This window comes from Aulostomus chinensis, chromosome 3 (genome assembly GCF_037954235.1).
Source record: "Aulostomus chinensis isolate RoL2024-O1b breed Wild chromosome 3, RoL_Achi_v1.0, whole genome shotgun sequence".
Classification (NCBI taxonomy): Eukaryota; Metazoa; Chordata; class Actinopteri; order Syngnathiformes; family Aulostomidae; genus Aulostomus; species Aulostomus chinensis.
In genome coordinates this window covers 29,440,919-29,464,486 of record NC_141322.1, presented here as the reverse complement: position 1 = coordinate 29,464,486, position 23,568 = coordinate 29,440,919, and the positions used below count along the sequence as shown (strand labels likewise).

Here is a 23,568-nt window from a genome sequence, read left to right as displayed (position 1 = left end):
GAAAAATTACAGAATTAAATTCCAACCCTGAACCTCACACTGCCGGAGTCTCAACCCTCAGGAGCTTTTCCAACATGTGGGAAGGGAAGCAAAGGTAAACCCAAAAGTGCGGCGGACCCCACAAATGTCATGAAACGGAGCCAAACTCTCCTTCCGGCGGCTGGATTCGCCAGCACCATCAGACAAGCCGAGTTTGAGTTAAAGCAAGAAATCCAGACACGATTCCTTCATTTTCTTGCTCTCCATCGTTCAGTTCTGCTTCACCTCCTCTGAATCTGCTCCCCTTCTGGTTCTTACCGCCTACAATCCTTTATTTAGAACCTGAAACGCCACAGGTGGAAAGTTTGTTTTAATCTCAGTGGAACATCCCGGTTAATAAATAAAGTTTAGGGTCATAAAAATGGCTGACCTAGCCGGTGAATGATTTTCACGATTCGGTCGCTGCGTCCCAACTGTCACCGCCATGTGGTGCATTTATGTACAAATAGTGAACATGGAACTTTTCCCGTGGGGGGGGCGTGTCTGGAAGTTTACAAAGATAACAAACCAATGCAGGTTTCTGATCAGGCGCTTTTTACACCTGCGGCTGCGAAACCTCCCCACTAAGACTTACACATCCATCCGTTTCCTTTGTATCTATCTTATCGTTATAATTCTTGCTAAACAGTGCACCTGAGCGCGGCGGTGTAGGATGATCATCATTCTGTCGGAGGCTCTGTGTCGTGACAGCGCCACGGCGTCCCTGAGACAACGCCGCAGGTCTTTTGAACCACCTGATTGTTACACGCAAACTGACAACACAGCTAGGAGAAGCATGAATAACACAACCTGGCAGAGCCTTTTGAAACACAAAGTTGTTGGTTTTTTTTGGAGGAGGAATTACAGGAGTGTGTTTGTGTTTAACCCTGTGTTATATTTTTGTATGTTGACAACTTTTCTTTTTTTTTTATTTAAAAAAAGTCAAAGGGAGACAGAGAAAGACAGGAGAGGTGGAGAGGAGAGGAGATGTAGTGAATCAAAGTGACGGGGCTTCAAAGGGGGGTGAAGAGAGCAGCGGTTAGCACATCGCCTCACATGACAATGGTATCCAGGTCACCCACTCCACTACACTCTGCTATGCTATATGTATGTATGTGTGTGTGTGTGTGTGTGTGTGTGTGTGTGTGTGTTTGTGTGTGTGTGTAGCCTTTGTGTGCTTATGGCGTCTGAAAACCACGAGCCTTCTATTCTTGCAGGATCCGGTCGGCCAAAATGCTGCAGCTGGGAGTGGCTTTGCTTACATTCCCACCAGGGAGAACTCCGTTGTGACCGTCACTCAGGTTGTATATGAACGCCCCAAACATCGGATAGGGATAGTGACCAATTTTTCAAATGTTTAGAATATATGATGATAAAATAAAACTAAAACTAAAAAAAAACAAACGCCTCTGTATTGCTCGTCTGAAGCAACCCAGGAGTCCTGAGGCCTCGTCAGGCCAAGTTGGTCTGATAAACATCAATAATGCCCTGCTTCCACTTTAAAACAAGCTAGCAGGAAGTAGTTTATGTTGTTGTTTTGTTTTTTTGAAGTCGTATTTTGTTAATTGGTCATCATTCACTTTGATTCGGGAGATTCGTGCAGCTCCTTTCCCCGTGAGACTCCGGCGGTGTTTCTGTGGACTTCCTGACCCTCCACCAGTCAGAAGGGGGGCAGCTCATGACAGTATTTTCACTTTTGGTCGAACCATCCCTTTGATTTGATCTCTCTGGATTTGGGCAGGGCGGGTTGTGATGGAGGCCACGGGTCTGGGAAAGAACCTATCTCCAGCGCCGTGGAGCGTGGCGTTATTGTCCTGGAACGTTTGTCAGATGGCAGCATTCCAAGCGAGGGAGCGGCTGCTATGTGAGGCATCAGCATGAGAACGCTGCTAGCCCTCTTCCTCAGCTTTGCTAACTTGATCAAAACAACATGTTGAACTTCCTTCACCACGTGATGCAAGCGCTTTTGCTCAACAGCCGCGCAGCAGCAGCAGCAGCCGCCATAGCAGAAGACACAGTGATGCCGTTGGTCTGCAAGCTTTGTGTGGTGACCTGGTTCCCCATGTCAGGGCACATTTCAGCTTCTTGAGGGAGGAGCCTCTGCTGGGTTAGGATTGTCAGTGGTTTTAAATGATTGACACAGAGAAACTTTAAACCTCCCGTGTATGTCAATGACTGTAGACGCCTGTATCTCAGGGTGTTTTCCACCTGCCTTGTTTGGGCCAAGCCATACTGGCATTAACGAAGGCGGCCTCCGCCTGACGGGAAACCTCTGGATCACTCGGTCACTTCAGCAAAAGTAACGTGCTGCCAAACTGCTGACGCTTTCAACGCAGTAGAAGTCTTTCTCAGACAACGAAGTCTCCGTCCGGATCAAACTGAACCTCGTAATTTTGTTGTATTTGTACAATGAAAATAAAAATATACATCATCATCCATCGTCAGAACCACTTCTAGACACACACACACACACACACACACGGGAAGAGGAGGAACAGAAGTGTTTTAAATGGAACGATATCAATCTGTCTATTTACCTCCGTTCAAACAGAGAGAGTTAGTTCTCGCTCTTGAGAGCCTGAGAGGAGCACAGACACGATTGAGTCATCCTAAAATTGAATTATCATGGGGCTCAGCACAAAGCCCTGTGGGGTGCCGTGAGCACAACAAAGAACCAAAGAGCTCACTGTCTGGTTTTCTCTGAGGGGTGACAGCAGAGCTGAGGAACTCTTGTTCTTGCTTTGATAACAGCTAGCTTGTGTAACGCCTCTCATTTCCTAAGTGGTGCGCGTTTTGTTGCTTGATGGATCTTCTAATACGGAATCCATGACTCTAAAGCTTGGTTTATGCTTCTGCGTCGCGGCGACGGCGTAGACCCTACGCCATCATTGAGCATTCGAAGTTCTGCGTCGAGGGAACGCGTTGCTCTGCAAATCCCTGCCAAGCCGCTAGTGGGTGTGGCGGTGTCTTTGTACGGTTTCAGGGGGATCAAACCTGCTGTGTGCAACGGCTCAGAGGGAACGTGTGAACGGTGAAAACGCTGAGCAGAATCAGCGTTTCGTGCGAGCTGACCTGTCAGCTGACATCATAAATCGCTCATTCTGTAACTCCACAGGACTTATTTGGTGCGGCGGTTAATTAAATACAGTCCGTACAGTCAGTTGTCTCCCTGGGCGTTTCAGTGATGGAGCTGAACACGTGGACAAAAAAAGACAACGCTGTGTTTTACTGTGTTTCACCTGGAGGTTTGGAAAACACCTGTACAAAGATCGGCGATGCGGGGGGCGTCACATAACATTGGTATTCAGGTCATTCAGTGTGTGTGTGTGTGCTGCAGACTTTGTTCTCACTCCAGCGGCAGCTCAGATCAGAGGAGACAGAGTACTGAAACTTGTATCCAGGGTATAATAACCCGCGTCAGACGTAACATACTGCAAAAGCAATGTGCTGCTACTGGCTGCAACATGCTAATTCCAGTCATAGTTTTGTGGGGGTTTTTTACAGTTGCATAACTTGAGTGATAGATCAAGATCAAGCAGCAAAAGGTTGCATTTTTGATTCCATCACACCGCTGGAGCCCTGGAAAAGATACCAGAGAGTACTTCCTGTTGCCGCGGCGGTGGCTGACAGTGTTGCCATGGCGGCGTTGGACTCTGCTTTAACGGCGTTACAGGCCTTTCAGTTTGTCAAGGAAAAGAACAGGAACATAAGAGTTGTGTGTGTGTGTGTGTGAAGTCACTGAAACTCTGTATCGAAGGACTGAACTGCAACTCAAGGGAAAGATTGTCTTCTCCAGTCTTAGAATCCCAAGCCAGCCTTCAGTGCTTGTGGTGGTGTCACGCTCCCGACGATCCTGCTGGAATGTAGAGCCACACATTCGTTCCGACCTCCTTTGCAAGAAGATGAGCACAGTTTTATTGCTACTGTCCATTCTACTTTTGGAGGGTGGATAACCTCCCCGGCCACAGGAGCTGCAGCACGCAGATTCGCCACTGGATGTCCCTAGATCCTCCACACTGGTCTGAGAGGGCTAATCGAGCTCGGCGGCGTGCGGTTCGCTAACTTGATTTCCCGGCTGACCTGCTGCATGCGCCTGAGCTGAGAGACACAAGAGAATAACTGAATGCTATGTGGCTCTGCCTGTTCATTTAGCCTCGGATTTTTGCCAGCTGCTCCTACACTTTAATACCACAGCAAATGACAAACATTCATCCGCCGGAATAATAAACACAGACGCAGGGAATGTGAAGAGGGCCTGTCTGCCCACTGGCAGTGATGACACAGCGAGACAAACCAGCTCAGGGTCACAGCACGGCTGTTACAAGGCGCTGGGTTGGAAACTTTCTGGGGAAGTGAAGTTGTTCTGCCACGAAATTCTTCCCTGTGAGGGCCTGAGCCCGGAGGTCCTGAGCCCGGAGGTCCTGAGCCCAGAGGTCCTCTGGGGCGAAGACCCTATGATGTTGGCTCGCCAGACTCGCCACTTCAAAAGTTAATTTGACCCCCTAAACACACTCAAAAACTCACCAAATTTGGTACACACATCGGGTGCGGCGAAAAATTCGATAATTAAAAAAAAAAAAAAAAAACGCTCTACTCAATAGCGCCACCTACATACACATAAAACCACGCCACGGCCTGTCAGAATGTCCAAAAGACATGGGACCAACACCGTTTTAATCGTCTCATCAAGACGGAAAATCATACCATGACACCCCTGACCTAACTCCAACAGGACGTCCACAATTTGGACAGGGGTTTTGGGGTTTTACAAGCCCTCAAAGTGGGGGAGACACTTTTTACACTTTTCACCTTACAATGGAAACCAATGGGGCACCTGTCTGCTCTCATGGTACATACTCTCAAACACTCGCTTCTCACATGTAAACTAAAACTCCCACAGCCTCAAAATACACACCACTGTATTCCTGACAAAAAAAAAACCTACAAAAATATGGTACTATGTTGCACTTTTGCCCAACACATGCAGAGCTACTTGATTTGGACACACTCCAAATGTCAGCATCCTCCACTCTCTCCACTCTGACACAGACAGCACAGAGCAGCGGGGGAGGGGTTCTTAAAGGGCCGGCTCTCAGCTCTGCTCTCTCTCTGCACCAGACTCAGGCCTCTATCTCCTAAACTACAAGGCCCAGGGATTTGCCAATTACACCGTTGGATTCAGGCCGGCGTCAATGGGGGGCTCAGGCCTTAACAACACTGCTTGCAGCTTTAATTTATTATTCTGTTATTCTGTTATTCAGCACAAGCAACAGGGCTTAAAGAGTTTTAATAAAATAATAAAGTTTGTTTTCCAGATTACCAACGTCACAATCCGCCTTGTGTGTGTGTGTGTGTGTGTGTGAGAGAGAGAGAGAGTCTTAAACCACTTTCGGGACATAAGCCTGGCTTAAACCCAGTTAATTGGGGACGGCTTGTGCAACTGGGACAACAACTGTACGTATTCCTAGTTGATAAAACACAGATTTAGAGGTCGGTGGTTTAAATTATGGTTTGGCAAGTTGTGACCGTGTTAAGCCTCCAGGACATGAATGTATGCCAGGTCTGACTTACATAAATGTGTGTTGCGTGTTCCAGATCAAATGTAGGGTCGGCGGTTCCGTCTCAGTTGTGTAAGTCATAATTGACAACAGTAAGTTCTCGTTTGAACGACGCAAAGATCATTTCTGCACCCTATCTTGTTGGAACCGATGAGCAAACTATAAGACAAACCCGTGGAGGGACGGACTGCGTTTAAAAATTTGAATGAAGAGGCTCAATGGCATGGTCTTAAGTGTGGAAAATCTTCTGAAGGGGAGCACACGTTTCATTGGCTTGGTTTTAAAGTGCAGGGTTTAAAAAAAACAAAAAATCTCCAGTGGTCAACCTTAAGATAGACGGAGCCTGGAATAAGGCCCCCAGCCACCCCCCCTCCTGACATATACATCTAGAGACGTGGGATTCATGGCGGGGCTGTGGTGCTCAGCTGCTGCCCTCTACTGGAGGCTGGTGGAACTGACGCCACTTTAAAAAAAGAAAAAGTACACAAAATCTCTTGAGTGTGTCGAGCTGGGTTTTTCCAAGCAATAAAACCAGGTTCAGCAGTTCAGTTTTAATAAAGTTATCATGGATCTGCTCAGCGCTCAGAGATGGACGTGAAGTCACAGGTTCAAGTAGTCAAGAGATTCAAAAGAATCTCGCTGCTGGCAAAACTTTTTTGCCGCGATTCTGGTCAGGTTCATTTCTACCACAGAGATCCTGGGGGGAGGGGAACAGATATCAAGGTTGTCATGTTTGAATTTTTTTTTTTTCTTATATCCAGCGCACAAATTAAACCTTCAGTTGAATTTGTCAGGTGCCAGTGAGTTTCGCTATCAATAAAGTTGTCGTTTAAAAAAAAAAAAAAAAAAGATATACCGCATTCTCAGACAGGATGAATGATGACTTAAAAACGCATTAACAGAATACAGTTATTTTCAGTACTTATAAATGTTAGATTAATATTTAGTTTTTTATCCTTTTTAAGAAATCTTTTTTTTGGCAAATGAACTCATTGTTTTTTTCTTCAAGACAAAGTTCTAAAGCCGTGACGCGCAGCAGATGAAGGGTTTTCTGTTTGTTTGACTTTAGCATGGCAGCTGGTTTATTACTAATCACATTTTAGACACAAATTATTGTGTCGGTTTGGAAATCTTATCTGATTTGATGGTTCAGGAGAAGTCAGGATGGTAACAGGAGCAGATCTCTGAGGAGGTCCACGAACGGATGAAGGCTCCCAGTGGCGGGTCCAGTCCCAGTGAGTACGACTCATCTCATCTAACCAGTTCCTCTGACCAGCAGGTAGAAGGCGGAGACGGTGATGACCGTGGCGGTGCAAGTTATCACGGCGTTATAAACAGTGTTCTGCCTGATCCGTTCTCCCAGCGTCCTCTGGGTCTCCTCCAGCCTCCGAACCACCACCTCTGACTCCCGCTGGTCCCCTCTCTCGGGTCGGGCTGGCCTCTCAGGCTTCTCCTGAACAGCCTGCGCTTCCCTCTTAGCTCCGGTCTCCAGCAGCTTCCTCAGCGCCAACAGTTCGCTCTCAATCCTACCGAGTCCCTGCTCCAGTTGACCCACCTGTGGCACGAGTGATTTCAGATGGGACTCGGTCCTTTGGATGTCAACATGAAGGTCTTTGAAGGCTGACACAGGCACGACGGGGGAAGCTGGCGCCAGGCCGAGGTCCTGAAGGACAGCGCCCTTCTGCGGGAAGCCGTCCTCCAGGGTGAGCCTGAGGTTGTCAATGAGTGTTCGCAGCTCCTCCTGCTGGGAGCGATGGTTTCCAGCCTGGACTTTGAGGGCCTCCTGCAGGCTCTCCGGACCCTTCTGGGCCTCCAGCAGCAGATTCTTCAGCTCCTACACATCGAGGAGGTAAAGATAATCTGTCAGTGACAGGCTGGCGTCTGCTTGGCTGGCAAATGACGGGGGGGGGGCGCGGCAGTTCCGGAGTTTCCAAATGTAAATACATAAAATAAACTCTTCACCACGTTTTAACCTGTGGAAGTGATATCAGGCGTCCTGGCGAGGACTTTATTGAGTGTGAGAGTCAAAGAATGTCTGAAGCTCATGAAAACTAGAATAAAGGACGACAACGGGAGTTCAGCTGAGGTCTACAAGCTTATTGTGCATCACCATCATCACCACCGCACAAATGCACCGCTCTGCCTTCCCGTACTCGTCTGTCTCTCGTCTTACACAGTTTCAGCCCCAATCCCCGAATTATTTTTCCATTTTTTTTTTCCAGGACAAATTAAATGAGCTGTAACACACTCAAACATTACACCATCACGCTGCGCTACACCACAAACCCCAGAACGGCTCTCTCTCACCTGCAGGCGAACGCGGTTGACGTACGTTGATCCCAGGACCCCGATCAGGGCTCCCAGCACTGAGCCGATGATGGACCAGTTCTTGGTGCGCTCGGCTCTTGTCCGCTCCTTCTCGTGGCTCTCCCTGACGCCTGCTGAAAACAAGGCAAACTTCTCCCTCTCCGCTCCCTCGGCGCTCTCGTAGGCTGTCCGGAGACGCCGTTCTTCCTACAGTGGTGGGGGCGATCACTTCAGGTGGTTAATTCAACATTGGACTCAAACAACAGAGGCGTTTTACCTCAAACGTCAGACGGATCCCACTCACCTGCAGCAGTTTGTGCTCTAGTGTTGCCAGCTCCAGGTAGTGAGCCTCCTCCCTGGAGACGCGGTCCAGACGGTCTCTGACCTCCTTCAGTCTGCCCTGCAGAACCTCCAGGCTGGCATGAGCCTCCCGCACCATCCCTCTGGCCACCATGAACGCTGACTCAGCCTGGGTCAAACATACAGCACAGACTCTGGGTTGGAGCATCACTGCGTCACACAGGATCCGCTTCACTTGCTGTGTTCGTGCATTTGATGATCTTTCTCTGCCATTTCTGTCTCATCGGTCGACCTGATGAAAGCTGCATCAGTTGCATTTTAAAGTATATTAGGAGGTTACGTTATTTTGGAGGCTCTATTGGACGCCGTAGTGCTGTTTTACTATGTTTGGTTTTACCAAGAAATGTTTTCCGTATCTTGTCTAGCTCCAGTTTTCTAGCCGACAGCCGACTAGAGTTGGTGGTTGCACGCTGAGGTGCTTCTTACTGTCTGCTGACCTCAGTGACCTTGGCCTGGGCATCGCGGACCTCATTGAGACCAACAAATTCCTCGTACCTCTCCCACCAATTGTTGACTGTGGCAGTGGCCAGCTGAGCTGACCTTTGACCCCACTGCCGCCCCAACTCACCTGCTTGCTAAAGGACAAAGAGGAAGAAAAGGGAGAAATATTATTCCTCACATGTTCTGGTCTTATTCTTTGTTTAATGGTATTTCTATCAGGTGATGATGGGGGTCTGTACCTGCAAGGCAGCCAGGGCGCGCTCCTTCACCACCTCAGTTCCACCCTTCCCCTCAGGAGGGTCGGGGGGAGTCGGAGAGGGGGCGCCAGCCTGAGGAGGAGTACCATATGCTCTGATCGGAGGAATCCCGCCATATCGAGGCCCAGGCAGGAGAAGTCGGGACCAACAGCAGGTGCCATGAGCCCAGACACAGATCTGAGCTCCTGGGAACCTGGATCAGCAAAAACAAAACAAAACAAAACAAAAACCAATTCATTCTCAACACCAACCTTGTAACTGGACGAGCAAAACTTCAGACCAGGTTTACGGACCTACCTCATTGACAAGAACAGCAGTCGGGACCTCAGTTACAAAGTTGGCCTATGAGGAAGATCATAAATGATAAAACCAACGTCAACAAGTGCTTTAGGGACCCGGCAGCTCCAAGAGGTCCCTCAACTCGAAGTCCACGTTCTTCCTGTTACGAAATGTTGTAAAACTTGATCGATACTCGATACACACGGTACACACAGCGACCTGTCCGTCACTGACTCATTGATAAACTCTCACTGGAGCGTAACCTCGCTAAAGGGATCAATAAGTCGTATCCATAAGCGCTAACATGGAGTGATAGTCAGCTTAATGTACAGTAAAACACACCGTTATCTCCAAGGTTAGCGCGCTGCTGTCTCCACAGTCCGCTCACGTTGGTAAACTACCGGGGAAGTATCAACGGTGTTTGGATGTCTTTTGCTCTAAATATTTATTATATTTTTGTCAAAAGAGATGTACCTGTTCCCGCCGATGTTGTCAATACGTGCCACTCCGATTTTCCTCTCGCAAGGGGTAAACAGTTACCATTTTTTGTGTCAAATGAAACCGATAACAGCCGGGAGCTTTTTCTGTCAGGCATGTAGCGGTAACACTACTTCCGGTTCAGAGTTCTTTCGGGGTCCTCGCCGTGCGCATTAGACAGACGACCGGTTGAGTATTTTCAGCGAGATCTATTTAACTTTTTCCCCCCGTCTCACCGCAGTCACATCCCGCAACAATGTCTGGCAGAGAAGGTGAGACGTCACTTTACCTGCTATTTTGTTGGAAATATCTCGCGAGATTATGCCTTTTTTTTCCCCCCCGACAGCGTTACAAAGCTAAACGTAACGTGTCTGTGTGGGTTAGCTAGCTAGCCACGGCTACATTCAGAGCGGTAATTTTTATTTAACCATTCGGTCAAACAAGTGTACAAGTAAGACATGCCATGAAGACTACGTGAGAAGAACTGCGCGCATCGACTATATCTGGCCTTTACACAAATGTGCTGGTGACACTGATATGGCGATGGAACGTTCCTTCTCCTGCTAAAGACACGCTACACTGTGACTGTGCAGTGTTTCAGTCACTTACAGTAGCATAGTGAACCTCTTCCAACCATCAAAGTGAAGGTATCCTTGCATTCAGCTGTGACAACCCATCATTTGTTGTTCCCAGGAGGTAAAAAGAAACCACTGAAGGCCCCCAAGAAACAGTCCAAGGAGATGGATGATGTAAGTGTCCTTCCTTCCCCTCGAATTAAAATAAAATGTGTAAGCTTTAGCTTCCTCTGGGGCCGCAACAAACCTGTGTGGATAAAATGGCAGTAATTTCAGTCGTAATTGCTAGTTACCTGTTGTAAACACTAATATTTCAAGTATTCGTCATGTCATCTATCTAAGAGTGCATTTTTGGGATGGTTGGTGTTTTTCAGACCAGAAAATATTACAGCATCGGGGCCAGAAGCGTGTCATCCTGATGATTGAGATGTTATAGAAGGCCGCAGTGAGATGTGTGGCTGGTGTCAGTCAGTCGGGAAGTTTACAGAATCTCCACTGAAATCCTAGCCATCGGTTGGTTAGCTTAACAAAACAAAGACTTCCTAACTTGAGTCATGGGCCTGTGGGACAAATCAGAAAAAATGACATTGGGCAACAAGACATCGAGTGATTTGATGGAAAGTATTTAGTCGAGGGATAATAATCTGTGTGTTTGTAGGAGGACATGGCCTTCAAGCAGAAGCAAAGAGAGGAACAGAAGGCTATGGACGCACTGAAGGCCAAAGCTTCTGGAAAAGGACCTCTAGGTAAGAGGAAGGAAAGCAGGTGAAATATGACATGAGAGGTTTATTCCCATTTATCTCCATTCAGTGCTCCGCTGTAGGCTCACTGACACGGGGCTTAACGGGAGTGTGACTCAGGTTTTTGTGCAGGGATTATAGAATCATGAAAGCCCTGGAAGAGGAAAAGAATTAGAAAATGATAACGTCCAAGTCGGGAAAAGCTTTTGAAACGATGAAACAATTTGGAAGACGTCTTAGAAATGTCCCTCTCAAATGCCTGCATGTGAGATTGTGTGGTTTACTCGATTCGGGATGGGAATTGAAAACCGGTTCTTTTTGAGCACGGCCTAGCATGTTAGTGCCATGTGCCTCATTTTAAAACCTGCTGTTGCTAACTGTTAACGCTAAGTGAATGCCTTCTCGTGCGTTATGTTTAGACGACCACGACGGGAGACAGTCACTGTTATTCAGGAAGAAAAAGAGAAACTGAGAATCGATAAAGAACCAAATGGTTAAGCAGAATCAGAAATGGAATCGGAATCGTAAAAATCGTATCGATTCCCATCCCGAGTTGTGATCAACTGAGAAACATCTCCTTTGGTTAGTTTTGCGTCTGTCAAACCACCAGGGAAGAATTAAAGTATATTGGTAGAAGTGGATATGAACGGACCTCCTCTGTGCTAAAGCTTTGGTGTGTATACTTCACTTCTTGGCAGTTGTAGATTGTAGCTTTTCTGTTGTTTTTAATGTCTGTCTCTGTCCTCTAGGTGGCAGTGGCATCAAGAAATCAGGCAAGAAGTAAACTGCCAGGAGGATGTGTTTGCTCCCGGCTCGCTTCCTGTGTCTGCAGTGTCCGTACGCTCGCTGAGAGACTCCAGTTTGTTTTGCTCCTTTTAACATGAACCCCATCAAACTGTCACACAAGTTCCTGTGAATGTTAACTACATAAACCAGGATTCCAGACACGGGAATATCGTTGGCCTCTCGTCCCCCGTCGACACGCATCTGGGCTCGTAATCCGAGGTTTCACACTGCGATACTTGCAGAGTCACTAAGTCATGCACACTGACCGCCATCTTAAACATCAGCTGTAACGCGATCCTCCTGTAGAAACAGAGTCGAAGTAATCTGGATCTCTACCCCGTACGGTTCTTTGGTTTGTCCCTTTGAATCTTTAAATAACACAAACGCAAATCGCCCCTGAGCCCCCCCCCCCCATATTCAGATTCTTTTTGGATTCTTGTTTCGTTGTAAAGAGGGAGATATGTCAATAAATTTTTTTTGTAATTACACCTTGTTATCCAATTGCTCGTTTGGTGGAAAAGCAACCAATCAGGAAGTTGAAGTATTGGGTTTAAGTGGGATTTGTTGGGGTGGAAAGAAGTTGGTGAATCAAACTCAACACTTCATTTGGGGGGGGGGTCTAATTACCAGGAAGCATTGCAAGAAACGGGGAAACGCGAACTTCCTTAGCGTGAGCGGCAAGACTTGGAGCTCCATGTAGGTTCAATCCTCTACAACAGCCTCTTTATTTTTAAAACACATGACCAGCATGTCTGATGTCCCCCTGCTCACTTTGATTGGTGACAGATTTGGTGTCCAACCTTCTTACAGTCTTGATGTTCCAGGTCAGAGCTCCTTTCAGTCCTAAGTGGAGGCGTCTTGCTCCTCCAGGCACAAACGCCTCAGCATGCAGTGCTTTCTGATGTTCATTACCACTTCTATGAAATTAAATATCAACACAGGTATTAAACGAAATGAAAAGATAATTAAGGGTAAGCAGGTAAAAGCCCGAGTGGCTCCAGGTCCTGGGTCAGGGGGGCAGGAGGGTACAGGCAGATGTTGGTCCTCTGTTCATGTAGTAAATGTGACTCATGAGTAAATGTTCTAGAAAAAAGACCATGCTTACGCGTGTGTTTCAGTTTGTGCGCCGTGGGAATATTGTCCAGCCATGGTGCAGCTTCCCACCACGACTGCTGTCTGAGGCCTGTTTGACGCTCAGACCGACACCAGAATATCAGGAGTGGTGAGCTGGCGGCTGCACGAGTCTGAAGATCCACCGGCTCGAGTGCAGATTTAAACCCTTTTTTTTTTTCCCCCAAGACGTCTTGGAACGCCGCGGGTTGCGCTGGATCTGGTTATGAATTATTGTTCTGCATTTAAGGGTTGCAATGACGCCAGTTCACATGACTCGGCGTTGATTCAGCTCAAGTCTGTGACCCTCGAGCTTCAAAGTATTGAAGAAGCTGCGCGCGACCGCAGGCTCTCCTTTATGATCGCGGTGTCCGATGCCACGTTGACTTCGTTCGTCCTAGCAGGCGGCCGCCAGCCTGACAAACACCAGAAGAAGTCGAGCGGCGGTACTTTGTGGTGTACGTCTCCTGGTCTCCACTCCTGTGTGGGCGTGATTAAAACAATCCAAGTCTTAAATCACGAAGTTCAAAGTAGTTTGTGGAATGATGGACACACAGAGAGGAGGCTCTACTCCACCGAGAACAAAAAACAAATCCACTTATTTTCATTTCTTTAAATATTGTAACTTGTAATGATGATGGTAGTGTTAAAGCGTTTACTGCGTAATCGCAGTACTTTCGTACTGGGAAGAATTTGTACCCTGAAAACAGTTCACCCAGTTGATATTGGCACAAACATTACAGCTTGATTTAACTGAAGTCAAAGAGAAGGTGAGAATATTTGTAAGTACTTGGAAAAACAAAATACACTTTTTGTGGGGGGGGGGGGGGGGGTGGGGGGTGAAGTATGGCTGTAAGCAGTAACCCTCCTGCATCCTTAGGTTTGTGCACACGTGAGGAGGTGAACGGAGCAGGAGTCTAATGAACAACAAGAAAAACAAACACTTGATAGCTCAATTCAGTCAAAAGTGACTAAAAACAACAAAAGTGAAAGGGTTAATTAATGCAGGTGAGGGGGAGCAGCTGCCCAGGTAGGAGTCACACCACAGCTGGGCCTTGTGTGAAAGGTAGCTTTGCTCTGGTCGAGGCCTCAGAGCGGCTCAGTCGGGCGGTCACGAGGTAGTTTCGGCTTCTCTGCGTCAGGCTCAATCTTCGCTGGCCATCTTGGCCAACTTCCTGCGGAGGATCTGGAGCTCCAGGTTGAGTTTCTCCCTCTCCAGGAGCAGGTTCCCCCTCTTCAGCTGCAACAGATCTTCCATCGGCACCGACTCAGGATCTGCAGAGTGAAGCGACCCCCGTCAGCGCGGGAGAGCGAGGCTACTTTGAAACGCGCGAGTGAACAACGTGGGAAAGAGGAGGAGGGGACCCGGCACTTCCACAGTTCACGACAACTTTGTCAGACGCACCAGGATGTTTCTACTCTCAGCAAAGCGTGCAGATCCGAATACAATGCAGGTTTTTGTACGGATTGAAAAAAAAAAACCCAGCAGGTACAGCCGAAGGAGTGTGTAGGCGCTTACCCTCCGTGTCCTGTGTTGTCTGGGTCAGAGACTTGAGCTGCACTTCCACGGGGTAATGGTCGCTCACTTTCAGCGTCTGGCAAACAAATCCCAGCAGGTTTAAACGTCACATCAGTCTGCATCAATGCCAGAATCAGAAACAAAACAAAACTGCAGTTCAAGGGACGCCGCCACCCCGTGAGCGTGAGAGGCCTGACCTGCTCGTAGCTGAGCCCATACGCCTTCTGGAAGTTGAAAGGTTTGGCAGAGTTGGGTACAACTGCCTGGAACATGTCGTCTCCGTAGACCACGATCCTGAACAGACACGTGGCGGACAGTCAGCTGATCTTTACGAGCCTCCTCTGGTTGGCCTGTTCGTACGCCGTGCTGGTGCAGCTTACCGGTCGTATGTGTGATCGTTCCCGGTGCTCGCAGTGGTGTCGACGTTGTCTCCGATCAGCCAGTGGAAGTTCTTGTCGCTACGGATGCGGATGGTCATCATGTCCTTCTGGGAGACGTACGAGCCGTCCGCGTTGAAGTCGCCAAGGATCATCACGTTCTACAGCGCAGAGGAGGCAGAACATGAGAACCTCAGCAACAGGGGCCAAACAGCAAATCAGCACACCAGGGGTCCCACAGAAGTCAACTGGGTCGAAGATTTTGGAGGTCAGAGGTCACAAGTGCAAGGCAAGAGGACACGTTTAGCTCCCCGTACGGAGGCAAGCTAACACTTCCCATCCGCTACCATTCATTGCGCTAAGCTAACTGGCAGTCAGCAGGTCTCTGCATGTCTCAGCTCCCATCGGCAGCACAGAGGAGCGACGGGTCCTTGCTCCTCGTGCGGCTCTGGGGAGGATGACTCGTATCACAGCACAACCTGACGTTCAGGTTACGGGTCATCACGTTTGAGTTGGACGGTTAGATATTCTTACATCCGTCCTCCATTTCTTCTTGACATCCTGGAAAACATCGTAGAGCTCATCCAGCTCGGTTTCTGAGTCCTGTGGTCGGGTGTGAACAGGGATCAACACCAGGTCCTTCAGCACTGAAGTGGGCAGGCGCACGCACGCACACACACACACACACACACACACACACTTCCTTTAAATTTTATGCATCTTTATAAACATACATTCTATTGCTGTTCTATCAAAACAAGTAGTTGTTTTGGGGTTGCTGTTTTTTTGGAGAACGCGACAGACATCTTGTACCTGTGTTGAGGCACCGGAATCGCAGGATGTAAGGATCTCTGGCGAAAACGTCTCCTCCTTCAGTCACCTGGTCATCAAACTGGTAAGTGCCCACCAGGTCGACCAAGTCGTCCCTAAACAAAACACACACTTTAGTTCCTGGTCTGCTGGAAATAAAAAGGACACACACACACTCTCTTACTGCCTGAGGCCGGGCAGCAGGTTGGACTCACCGGTACAGGAACATGAACTGCTCCTTGTAGCGCGTTCGTCCCAGACGAGAGCTGATCTTCAGGGAGTAGTGATGCTCCCTGGTGGCCCTGGACCGCAAACACAGGACAGGACGGGTGGCCACGCGTCACTGAAAGTTCCCTTGACAAAGCGCGTGTTTCTAATGCTGCTAACACGAGGATTTACCGATGCTAACCTGCCGTCAAACGTCACTTTCATGAGTTCAACGTCACACATCGGGATCAGCAGGCTCAGCCGGCTGGACCTCTCCAATGCGTCATTTTCATCTCCTAATTACGACACCAGGCTACAGAAATACTTTGTACTGCCTGATGCATTCATCTGTGCAGGCAGTAAACCTCAGCCCGATCAAACACGCAAACCAGCACGTTTGCGTTGCAGTGTGTCTGCACGCAACAAGCACAGTGCGCAAACGCTGCTGGCACGGCTGCAGAAACCACTTCTGGGTATTTTGCCTTAAATTTTAATTTATCTTTTTTGTATTGCGACCCTAAAAAATAAAAAAATCCTGCTTCCCATGATAATAATACGAATGACAGTAACAGTTAATGAAGTCAGAAGGGAAGCTCACGTGTTGAGTGCCTCCAGGAAGGTTTTTACCGACTCTCCGGTGATGTCCACCACCTCCAGGATCACGATGATGTCATAGCGAGAGACGATCTGGGACAGGGGGATGGGGAGGGGGAGGCAGAGGGGGAGGGGGAGACATCAGTGCCTCATACACAGTCTGAGATACGGAGGATCAAACAGAACTTCCATATAATTGAAAAGAAGGTCTGGAAATCAGCTGATGGACACCGACATGATGTCATATTTTCATTTCATTTCTGATTTGTTTTTTTTATTTTATTTAAGTAACTTTACTTATCTGTACATTTCACTGCTGCATTGATAATTTTTGGTAATTTAATATTAAACAAGAATAAAAATCTTTTTAGCTCAAGTTCCCGGCGTGGCTTTCTTCTTTCTATTAAATCAGATTTAAAGTTTTACTGCCGTACAATGAAACTGCTCCGAACTAAACCCAATACCTCTCATGATTCATTGTTGATTAAATGTGTATCGCACGTGTGTGCGCGCGCGCGTGTGTGTGTGTGTGTGTGTGTGGTCAATGCTACCTTAGTCAGGATTCTGACGACCTCTGGGTCTGACACTTTGTTTTTCCCAAACTTCTGGATGTTAAAAGAAGCGACTTTCATGGTGGCTGCAGAGAACAGAGGAACCCCAGAGAGAGAGAGAGAGAGAGAGAGAGAGAGAGAGAGAGAGAAAACCCTCATCATCATCATCATCATCATCATCATACTTGTCTGAGCGCGCACAAGCATGTTTTCTGTGTCTGTATTTAGAAGCTGAGGAGTTCCCCCCCCGAGGCCTCTATAAAACACTTGTAGTAGGGACGTCTTTGTCTCTCGGGGAGTCAGACTTCTCGTCCACGGTTCTGTTGGCTCCCTTCTCCTACAAATGACAACAATTAGAATGCAGTCGAAGACGTTTGACATAATTTACATAAAAACAAATCACTACAAAGCTCCGACGCTTCCTTTGGTTGTGAGATAGAAACATGTCAAAACCTGCGTGAGTGGCAGGGAAAATATCCATATTCATGGGAAACTTGACAAAACAACAACAACTGAAGAGGCTACAAACACGCCTCGGCACGTGGACTTCTCCCTACAAGGTCAACATGAAAGGTGTCCTCCAAAATGATTGTAGAAAAACGTGAAGGCCAAATTTGATGTACAACACAGGTTCATATTCCCACCACAGCCTGGCAGATTTGAGCTCGTTTATTAGGTTTCATCAGTTTGGACGATTTAATCAGTCGTCAATCACAATGTCCCTCGAGGAAAAAATAGAAATGAACAAAGACCAAACAAACCGCTTCCCTGCGAGCCTATTTTTTTTTTCCCCTTTTAAGAAAAAAATCACTTAAATTCACTTAATATTACGTGCCATGTTACGGCAAAGTCTTAGTTTGTGGTACAGGTAAAAGGTACAGAAACAATTATTTAAAATTTTGTTAAGGAACGAATTTTAACACAAATTAGACATAAACGTCTGTTTTAAACACGGCATCTTACAGGAGGACGACCGGAATTTTAGAACATCCCATAAAATGTTCTTTCAGTGCTGGACCGGAACGTTTACCCCGCCCGTCACCGGAGGTTGCAGGTAATATTAGCTGTTTGTTGCTTCTACACACACACACACACACACACGCAGAGACAAACATTCAGGACTTGTTCTAACAGGTCTAGGTGTCTGGGCTGCTTCATGTCGACGCCCCCCTCCCAAATCGAGGCCCCTGCGCCGCTGTTGCCAGGCAGCAGACGTCACCTTCATACCTGCGGGACGCCCTGTAAACACTGTACTTTACTGTACGCGCTGATCCGTTGATCCCCTGACTAACTGACGCCTGTCCAGGTGTTGGTTTTTAATCCCAACCTGAGGGGGGAAAAGTAAAGCTCCCGTGTTTGTGTCTCAGCTTCTTAGTTTTCATGAGGTTTTTCCTGCACCTGAAGACGAGGATTCCCTCCAGGGACCAAAACACAACGGGAGGTTTCCTTCAAGCCGGCCTCTAAAACCTGATGAGTCCCACAGACGGACGCTCCGTACACGAGCGGTGCCGTTTTGGTACTGCTTCCTGCAGATCTATTACTCTGTGAAAACATCGTAGAATACTTCTAATTCCGCTGGTTTACTGCGTGGTTTGCTTCCCTCCGTCTTTGTGGGAGATCATTATTGAGCCTCTTTCACCTCTCGTGCCCGTCGGTTGAGGGATGAACGTCTCCAGGGAACTCAAACCAGTCCAGTTGCACCGTCCAGGCGCCGACAGGTAAACTGGACTCTCCTGCTCACTCACACTGTGTTTGTTACCAGGAATTCCACAATCACGCTGGCCAAATTCTGACTTTCTTACACTCCCCCCCCCAAAATTATACATCTGCCTACAACTCTACAGTTTCTGTAGTATCCGCAGTATCTGTAGTATGTACAGTATCTGTAGTATCTACAGTATCTGTAGTATGTACAGTATCTGTAGTATCTGCAGTTTCTGTAGTATCTACAGTATCTGTAGTATCTGCAGTATCAAGCGGCGAGCTGCCCAGAGGACACAACACTACAGCTCACAGTGATGATGATGTCACGGTTGCCGTCAAACATGGAGGACAAACCTCCTCTCATGCAGATCAAACACACCTGCAGCAGCAAATGTCCTGCTAGTTTGTCTCCGACATGACTCTCTCACACACACACACACACACACACACACACACACACACACACACACACACACACACAAGAAAAAAGTGACTAAACGGCGTTCCGTTGAGGAGAACAAGTGAACTGAGGTGCTTCCTTGCTGGATTATTTTTCCTTCCTCTTCCTCAGAAAAAAACGTCCCGGGAACATCAGGAGCAACGTTCTCTTCGTGTTTTCAGTGAGAAGTTTTTTTAGAACTTCCCTCCTCAAGTGGGGGATAAAAACCTTTCCAGACATTCTGATTTGTTCGTTGAGGCAACAGCTGATAGGAAGTCAGCCTCGTCTTGGTAAATGTTAATCATTATTTCAATGAAAACCCTTAAAGTCCTGGACTGAAACATTAAATAAAATATTACTTCCATATATGGTGTTGTTGTGTGCATGTAAATGACGGTAAACTGCATCCAGAGAAGCAAACAGACGGCGTTCCAGCCTGCCAGCCTACACGGCGGTGGCGTTTGTACAGGTGACTGACGGAAGACCGTGAAATCTCCCCCCCCGCAGCCCAATGTTTGCCTGAGTGCTGTCAAAGTCGTTCTGCAAGTTTTCATTCACTCTGTTTCGCCTGGTCATGTGACCGCGATACTGCAGCAGAGCCGGGGGAGGCTTTACCTCTCCTCAGGTGACAGAATGGCGTTGTTGCAGATCCCGGGTTACCAGCGGCGCCCTGAAGCGCTCTGCTCTGTTCCTCCCTCGTCCTGCTTCTTCCTACTACAGAGATGTTCTCAGAGAAAGTTTTGTTTGTTTTAATTTATTTATTTGCTTTCAGTTCATTTTCAGAGCTTTTTTTTTTTTTTTTTTTGTGGTTCCGTTGATTTGAACTCCCCGAGAGTTTCCTCACGGCGCTTTCAACTCCTCAGCCGCAAACGAGAACAAGTCAATGACTTCTGAGTAAACCACATCCTGTTAGCCAAAACGCAAAAGTGTCACAAAGCTGCAGGCGAGAGCCCAGCAGCCAGAGAGAAGGAACTCCACCGCACTTGTCAAGTCTTTGGTTCCCGTGTGAATCACCAGAGAACCCCCAGGCACAAAAACCCCTCTCAACAGATACAAGTGACGTTTGGGCAGGAAAACAACTGGAGTTACCACATCCACACCCCTGAAAACGCAACCTGCTCTCCTCCAGATGTTGCAAATGTTTGATTTTTTTTTGGGGAGGGGGCTCCTGCATCGCTGTGAAATCCATCCAAGCGAGATCAGCTGCCAAAACACTCGTGTACCGATCCTGCCTCGTACCTCTGATGAGCTCAGGGAAAAGTATCCTAAGTCTCAAACTCATATCTCTATATACTGTATATCTACATAAATATATACAGTATATATATATATAAAAATATTCACACATGTCCCTCGAAACACTGCAGCATTCAACCAGCCTCTGGCTACAAGCGGGTCAAAGTTCATTACAAGGCCCTGTCCCTGCTTCAAATACATGAATAAACAAGTAGAACAACACATTCGGTCCTCTCCGTTTCATGTATTTGTACTCCTGAAGCATGACGGTGCAGAAAACTCAAACAAATCTGTGACCAAATTCAGTTTTACATTCTTTTGCCACGGGCACAACCCCCCCCCCCTCCCGCCCTTTTTTTTTTTTGCTGTTGTTTTCTTTCACTTTACTGACTTTAGAAAATCCCGCCAAAGGACTACAATTAGACTACAACTGCTAATCAGAGGTTGGCTAACAGAAGCACATGTGATGCCGCTGATCTAGGTTTGTTTTCCTAGAAATGAATGGAAAACACAACATATTTTCCTAGGAAACAGATTTGAACTGGAATTGCAATCATGGCCGCCGACACGGGGGGTTTCAGCTGGGCAGGTGTCCCAGGCCCCGGCCTCAGGGGCTCAGGAGTGCCCTGTAACCTTTAAACAATCGGCTATGCAAAGCCCTCGCAGCCCTGGCTTCAGGAGATTTAAAACCTCACCTGCAGTCGATTGCCTCAGAGGGGAGAGAGTTTCATTGACTGGAGACAAAAATGTGAAGCTCCTCAGGTACGAGACGCACAAGTGAAGGACAGCAGAGAACCCAGGGAGTCGTTTCTCACCCTCAGGAGGGGACGAGTCTGACTGGAACTCAGATGAGTGGAGAGAGAGCCGGAGACCCTGGCTGACTTCACTATAACAGTCCGCCAGGAGCAACACATTCTATAGAGGGTTTACCACAAGCTGTGTGATTGGCTGGAAGCCGACCAATGGGGAGCGAGAGGAAGCAGGGAGGACCCCGCCTTCCAAGAGTGTCTTCCTGCTAGATGTGTCAAGAGTGTGTGTGTGTGTGTGTGTGTGTGTGTGTGTGTGTGTGTGTGTGTGTGTGTGTGTTTGTGAGCTGAGAGCCGCAGGCCCGGCGTGAGAGCAGTAAAATGTGTTTGTGAGGAAGTCGATGAGCTCCTCACATCAGACATGACCTCTCACATCATAGACACACGACACGGGGAAGTTTTTACCCGCCAAAACATGTCTGGTTGGTCCCAGACTTTGTGAGGGCCACGATGTGGAAAAGGTGACAAATGAAAACCTGAACCATCATGAGGCATCCACTGGTGTTCACCCCTCCTGTAGAACTCACTGGGCTCGTGTTTCACCCACGAAGTAGGACCAGCTTTGTTCTTTGTCCTTTGATCTTTCTTTTGTCCTTGAAGTTCATGTGAATTCGCCTCAGCTGGGATTTTTCACTTTATCTTCAAAATGTGATGGCAAAGTCTAAACTTCACATGAAGGGAAAGTGCAGTGCTGCAGTTTAAGACACAGTCATGAAGACTAATTCCGGGTCCAACAGAAGCCCGACTCTACAAGGGGAATGTAGATCATGATAACAATAAAAACATAAATATTATCATATGTCAAAGTAAAACAAATATAAAGATCAAACCTAATGACCACAATTACGAGATGTCAAAACGATGAGTTAAAAAAAAATCTGTGAAATACAGTCTTTTTTTACTTTTTATTTAGTAATTATGTCTTACAATGTTAATGTTAGTATTTATCACGGCAATGCTTTTATTTTTTATGTTTATTTTTTCGTTTTGTTTTTTTTAATGGGGGAAATTGAATTCCTGTTTGTACGGCGCATCAGAGCAACATCAAAAATCCAAATCTATTCAAACTCTGCTGGATTGACGATAACTTTCATGTCTAGATTTTTGTTTAATGAGGCTTAAAAATGAGATTATAAAGAGCCCTTTATCCCAGGACAATGGAGCTCATTTACACACTATCAGTCAGTCAGGCAGACTTTGTGTTGCAGTTTCATCCAAACATGTGACACAAAGACAACAAAGCAACAACCCACAAAAGCAGTAACTAAGTTTGTGGTTTAACAAAGCGATCAGTGAGAACAGCGTAGAATTGTTAAGTAATGTTGGAAAGTATTTAAGTGGAGAATTTTGCTACGAATCTTAGCATCTCGCTCGTTAGGTTTTGTGACACAGTTATTGAGTATCGATGTGATTCAATTTATTTAACTCCTCTGGGAAAGAGAAAAAAATGTTTTTGTTTCCTGCTCTACTGTCACAAAGGAATTTTAAAGCTTCGACTGATTTTTCTGACAGTTTACTACAACTGAAGTCAAGCATAAAATAATTCTCCTCTTGTGTACAAATATTTGATGTGTCCTTACGTCTTTGAATGAGCTAACATTTTGGAATGTTTTTAGGTTCCGTCCCAGCCTCTTGTTTCAACAAGAAATACGTCAGATTTGATCCAAACAAAATTTAGGCGTGTCTGAGAAAAACAATGTCAAGGAGTTAAAGCCAAAATAAACATCTAAGATTCTTTATCCTTTAAAGCCGACGCTGACAAAGAAACGCGTGGATGTGGCTTGTCTTTGCTAATGCTGAGCTTAATCCTTGTGTCAATTTTCAAACAAAAGTGTCTTTTTTTTCTGACAGAGTAAATTAAAACCCAATTTTCGTCTTTATGTTAAAAGGCCATCATTGAGTCAAAATATTCAAATATATATAGAAAAGAATGATATAAAACTATTACACTTAATAATTTTTAGCAGACTCTAAAAATTGGTTTTGGTACATTGTTCCACATCTGAAGTATTTGAAGGAGAAATAAGCTGAGACAGAGAGATTTTAAATATGTGTAGTAAAGGCTTCCCCAAGTTATTTAAAGGATTTAAAAGAAGTTTTTGGATTAGTATTTTGGTATGTCACCCCCCAAAACCTGGTTAGAAGCTAGACGTCCCTCTCTCCCCTGTGCTGCTTTTGGTAGCTGAGATCCACAGAGACTAGCTGACCGTTAGCTTAGCACAATGAACGGTAGCGGGTGGAAAGTGCAAGCATGGCTCTGTGTTAGAAGAAAATTTTGTTTCATTTCCTTTGCTTGTCTCACTCTAGATAGGATGTCAAGTCGAGGCACAACTTGTCTTTTTTTGTTTTCTTTATTTTAATGGAGGATTGTATCAGTAATAATGCAAAGCGGACTGACTTCCATTATGGGCCTGTGG

At 46.7% G+C, this 23,568-nt stretch overlaps 3 protein-coding genes across 4 annotated transcripts; 1 reads left to right on the top strand and 2 right to left on the bottom strand.

The window, feature by feature from the left end:
* ccdc51 (coiled-coil domain containing 51) lies at window positions 1-9,990 on the bottom strand. Of its 2 annotated transcripts, none has more exons than XM_086200259.1 (7): window positions 9,695-9,990; window positions 9,239-9,380; window positions 8,924-9,134; window positions 8,681-8,818; window positions 8,188-8,352; window positions 7,884-8,090; window positions 1-7,410 (listed from the first exon to the last, which is right to left on the bottom strand). In XM_086200259.1, exons 2-7 carry the CDS (start codon window positions 9,241-9,243, stop codon window positions 6,832-6,834), a joined length of 1,305 nt encoding a protein of 434 aa, XP_086056385.1. In that variant the 5' UTR covers window positions 9,244-9,380; window positions 9,695-9,990; the 3' UTR covers window positions 1-6,831. The 2 variants fall into 2 exon arrangements, with proteins under 2 accessions (XP_086056385.1, XP_086056384.1); XM_086200258.1 differs by having other exon boundaries at window positions 9,239-9,283; window positions 9,695-9,989.
* tma7 (translation machinery associated 7 homolog) lies at window positions 9,820-12,849 on the top strand. The gene is made up of 4 exons (XM_086200262.1): window positions 9,820-9,969; window positions 10,391-10,446; window positions 10,931-11,018; window positions 11,762-12,849. The coding sequence occupies exons 1-4, from the start codon at window positions 9,954-9,956 to the stop codon at window positions 11,794-11,796; spliced, it is 195 nt and encodes a 64-aa protein (XP_086056388.1). The 5' UTR covers window positions 9,820-9,953; the 3' UTR covers window positions 11,797-12,849.
* Window positions 12,519-21,254, bottom strand: dnase1l4.1 (deoxyribonuclease 1 like 4, tandem duplicate 1). The gene is made up of 10 exons (XM_086200261.1): window positions 21,041-21,254; window positions 16,967-17,052; window positions 16,420-16,508; window positions 15,830-15,916; window positions 15,618-15,730; window positions 15,339-15,451; window positions 14,808-14,965; window positions 14,625-14,721; window positions 14,428-14,503; window positions 12,519-14,183 (listed from the first exon to the last, which is right to left on the bottom strand). Exons 2-10 carry the CDS (start codon window positions 17,045-17,047, stop codon window positions 14,053-14,055), a joined length of 945 nt encoding a protein of 314 aa, XP_086056387.1. The 5' UTR covers window positions 17,048-17,052; window positions 21,041-21,254; the 3' UTR covers window positions 12,519-14,052.
* Between the last annotated feature and the right edge of the window lie 2,314 nt (window positions 21,255-23,568).

Coding starts and splice junctions, on each gene's coding strand:
- tma7 (XM_086200262.1), top strand. Junction 10,447..10,930: donor AGTCCAAGGAGATGGATGAT/GTAAGTGTCCTT, acceptor GTGTGTTTGTAG/GAGGACATGGCCTTCAAGCA. Junction 11,019..11,761: donor TTCTGGAAAAGGACCTCTAG/GTAAGAGGAAGG, acceptor TCTGTCCTCTAG/GTGGCAGTGGCATCAAGAAA.
- dnase1l4.1 (XM_086200261.1), bottom strand. CDS start 17,047: ATGAAAGTCGCTTCTTTTAACATCCAGAAGTTTGGGAAAAACAAAGTG. Junction 15,917..16,419: donor TTCCTGGAGGCACTCAACAC/GTGAGCTTCCCT, acceptor TTTGCGGTCCAG/GGCCACCAGGGAGCATCACT. Junction 15,731..15,829: donor CAGTTCATGTTCCTGTACCG/GTGAGTCCAACC, acceptor TGTTTTGTTTAG/GGACGACTTGGTCGACCTGG.
- ccdc51 (XM_086200259.1), bottom strand. Junction 8,353..8,680: donor CCCAGGCCAAGGTCACTGAG/GTCAGCAGACAG, acceptor TGTTTGACCCAG/GCTGAGTCAGCGTTCATGGT. Junction 8,091..8,187: donor TAGAGCACAAACTGCTGCAG/GTGAGTGGGATC, acceptor CCACCACTGTAG/GAAGAACGGCGTCTCCGGAC.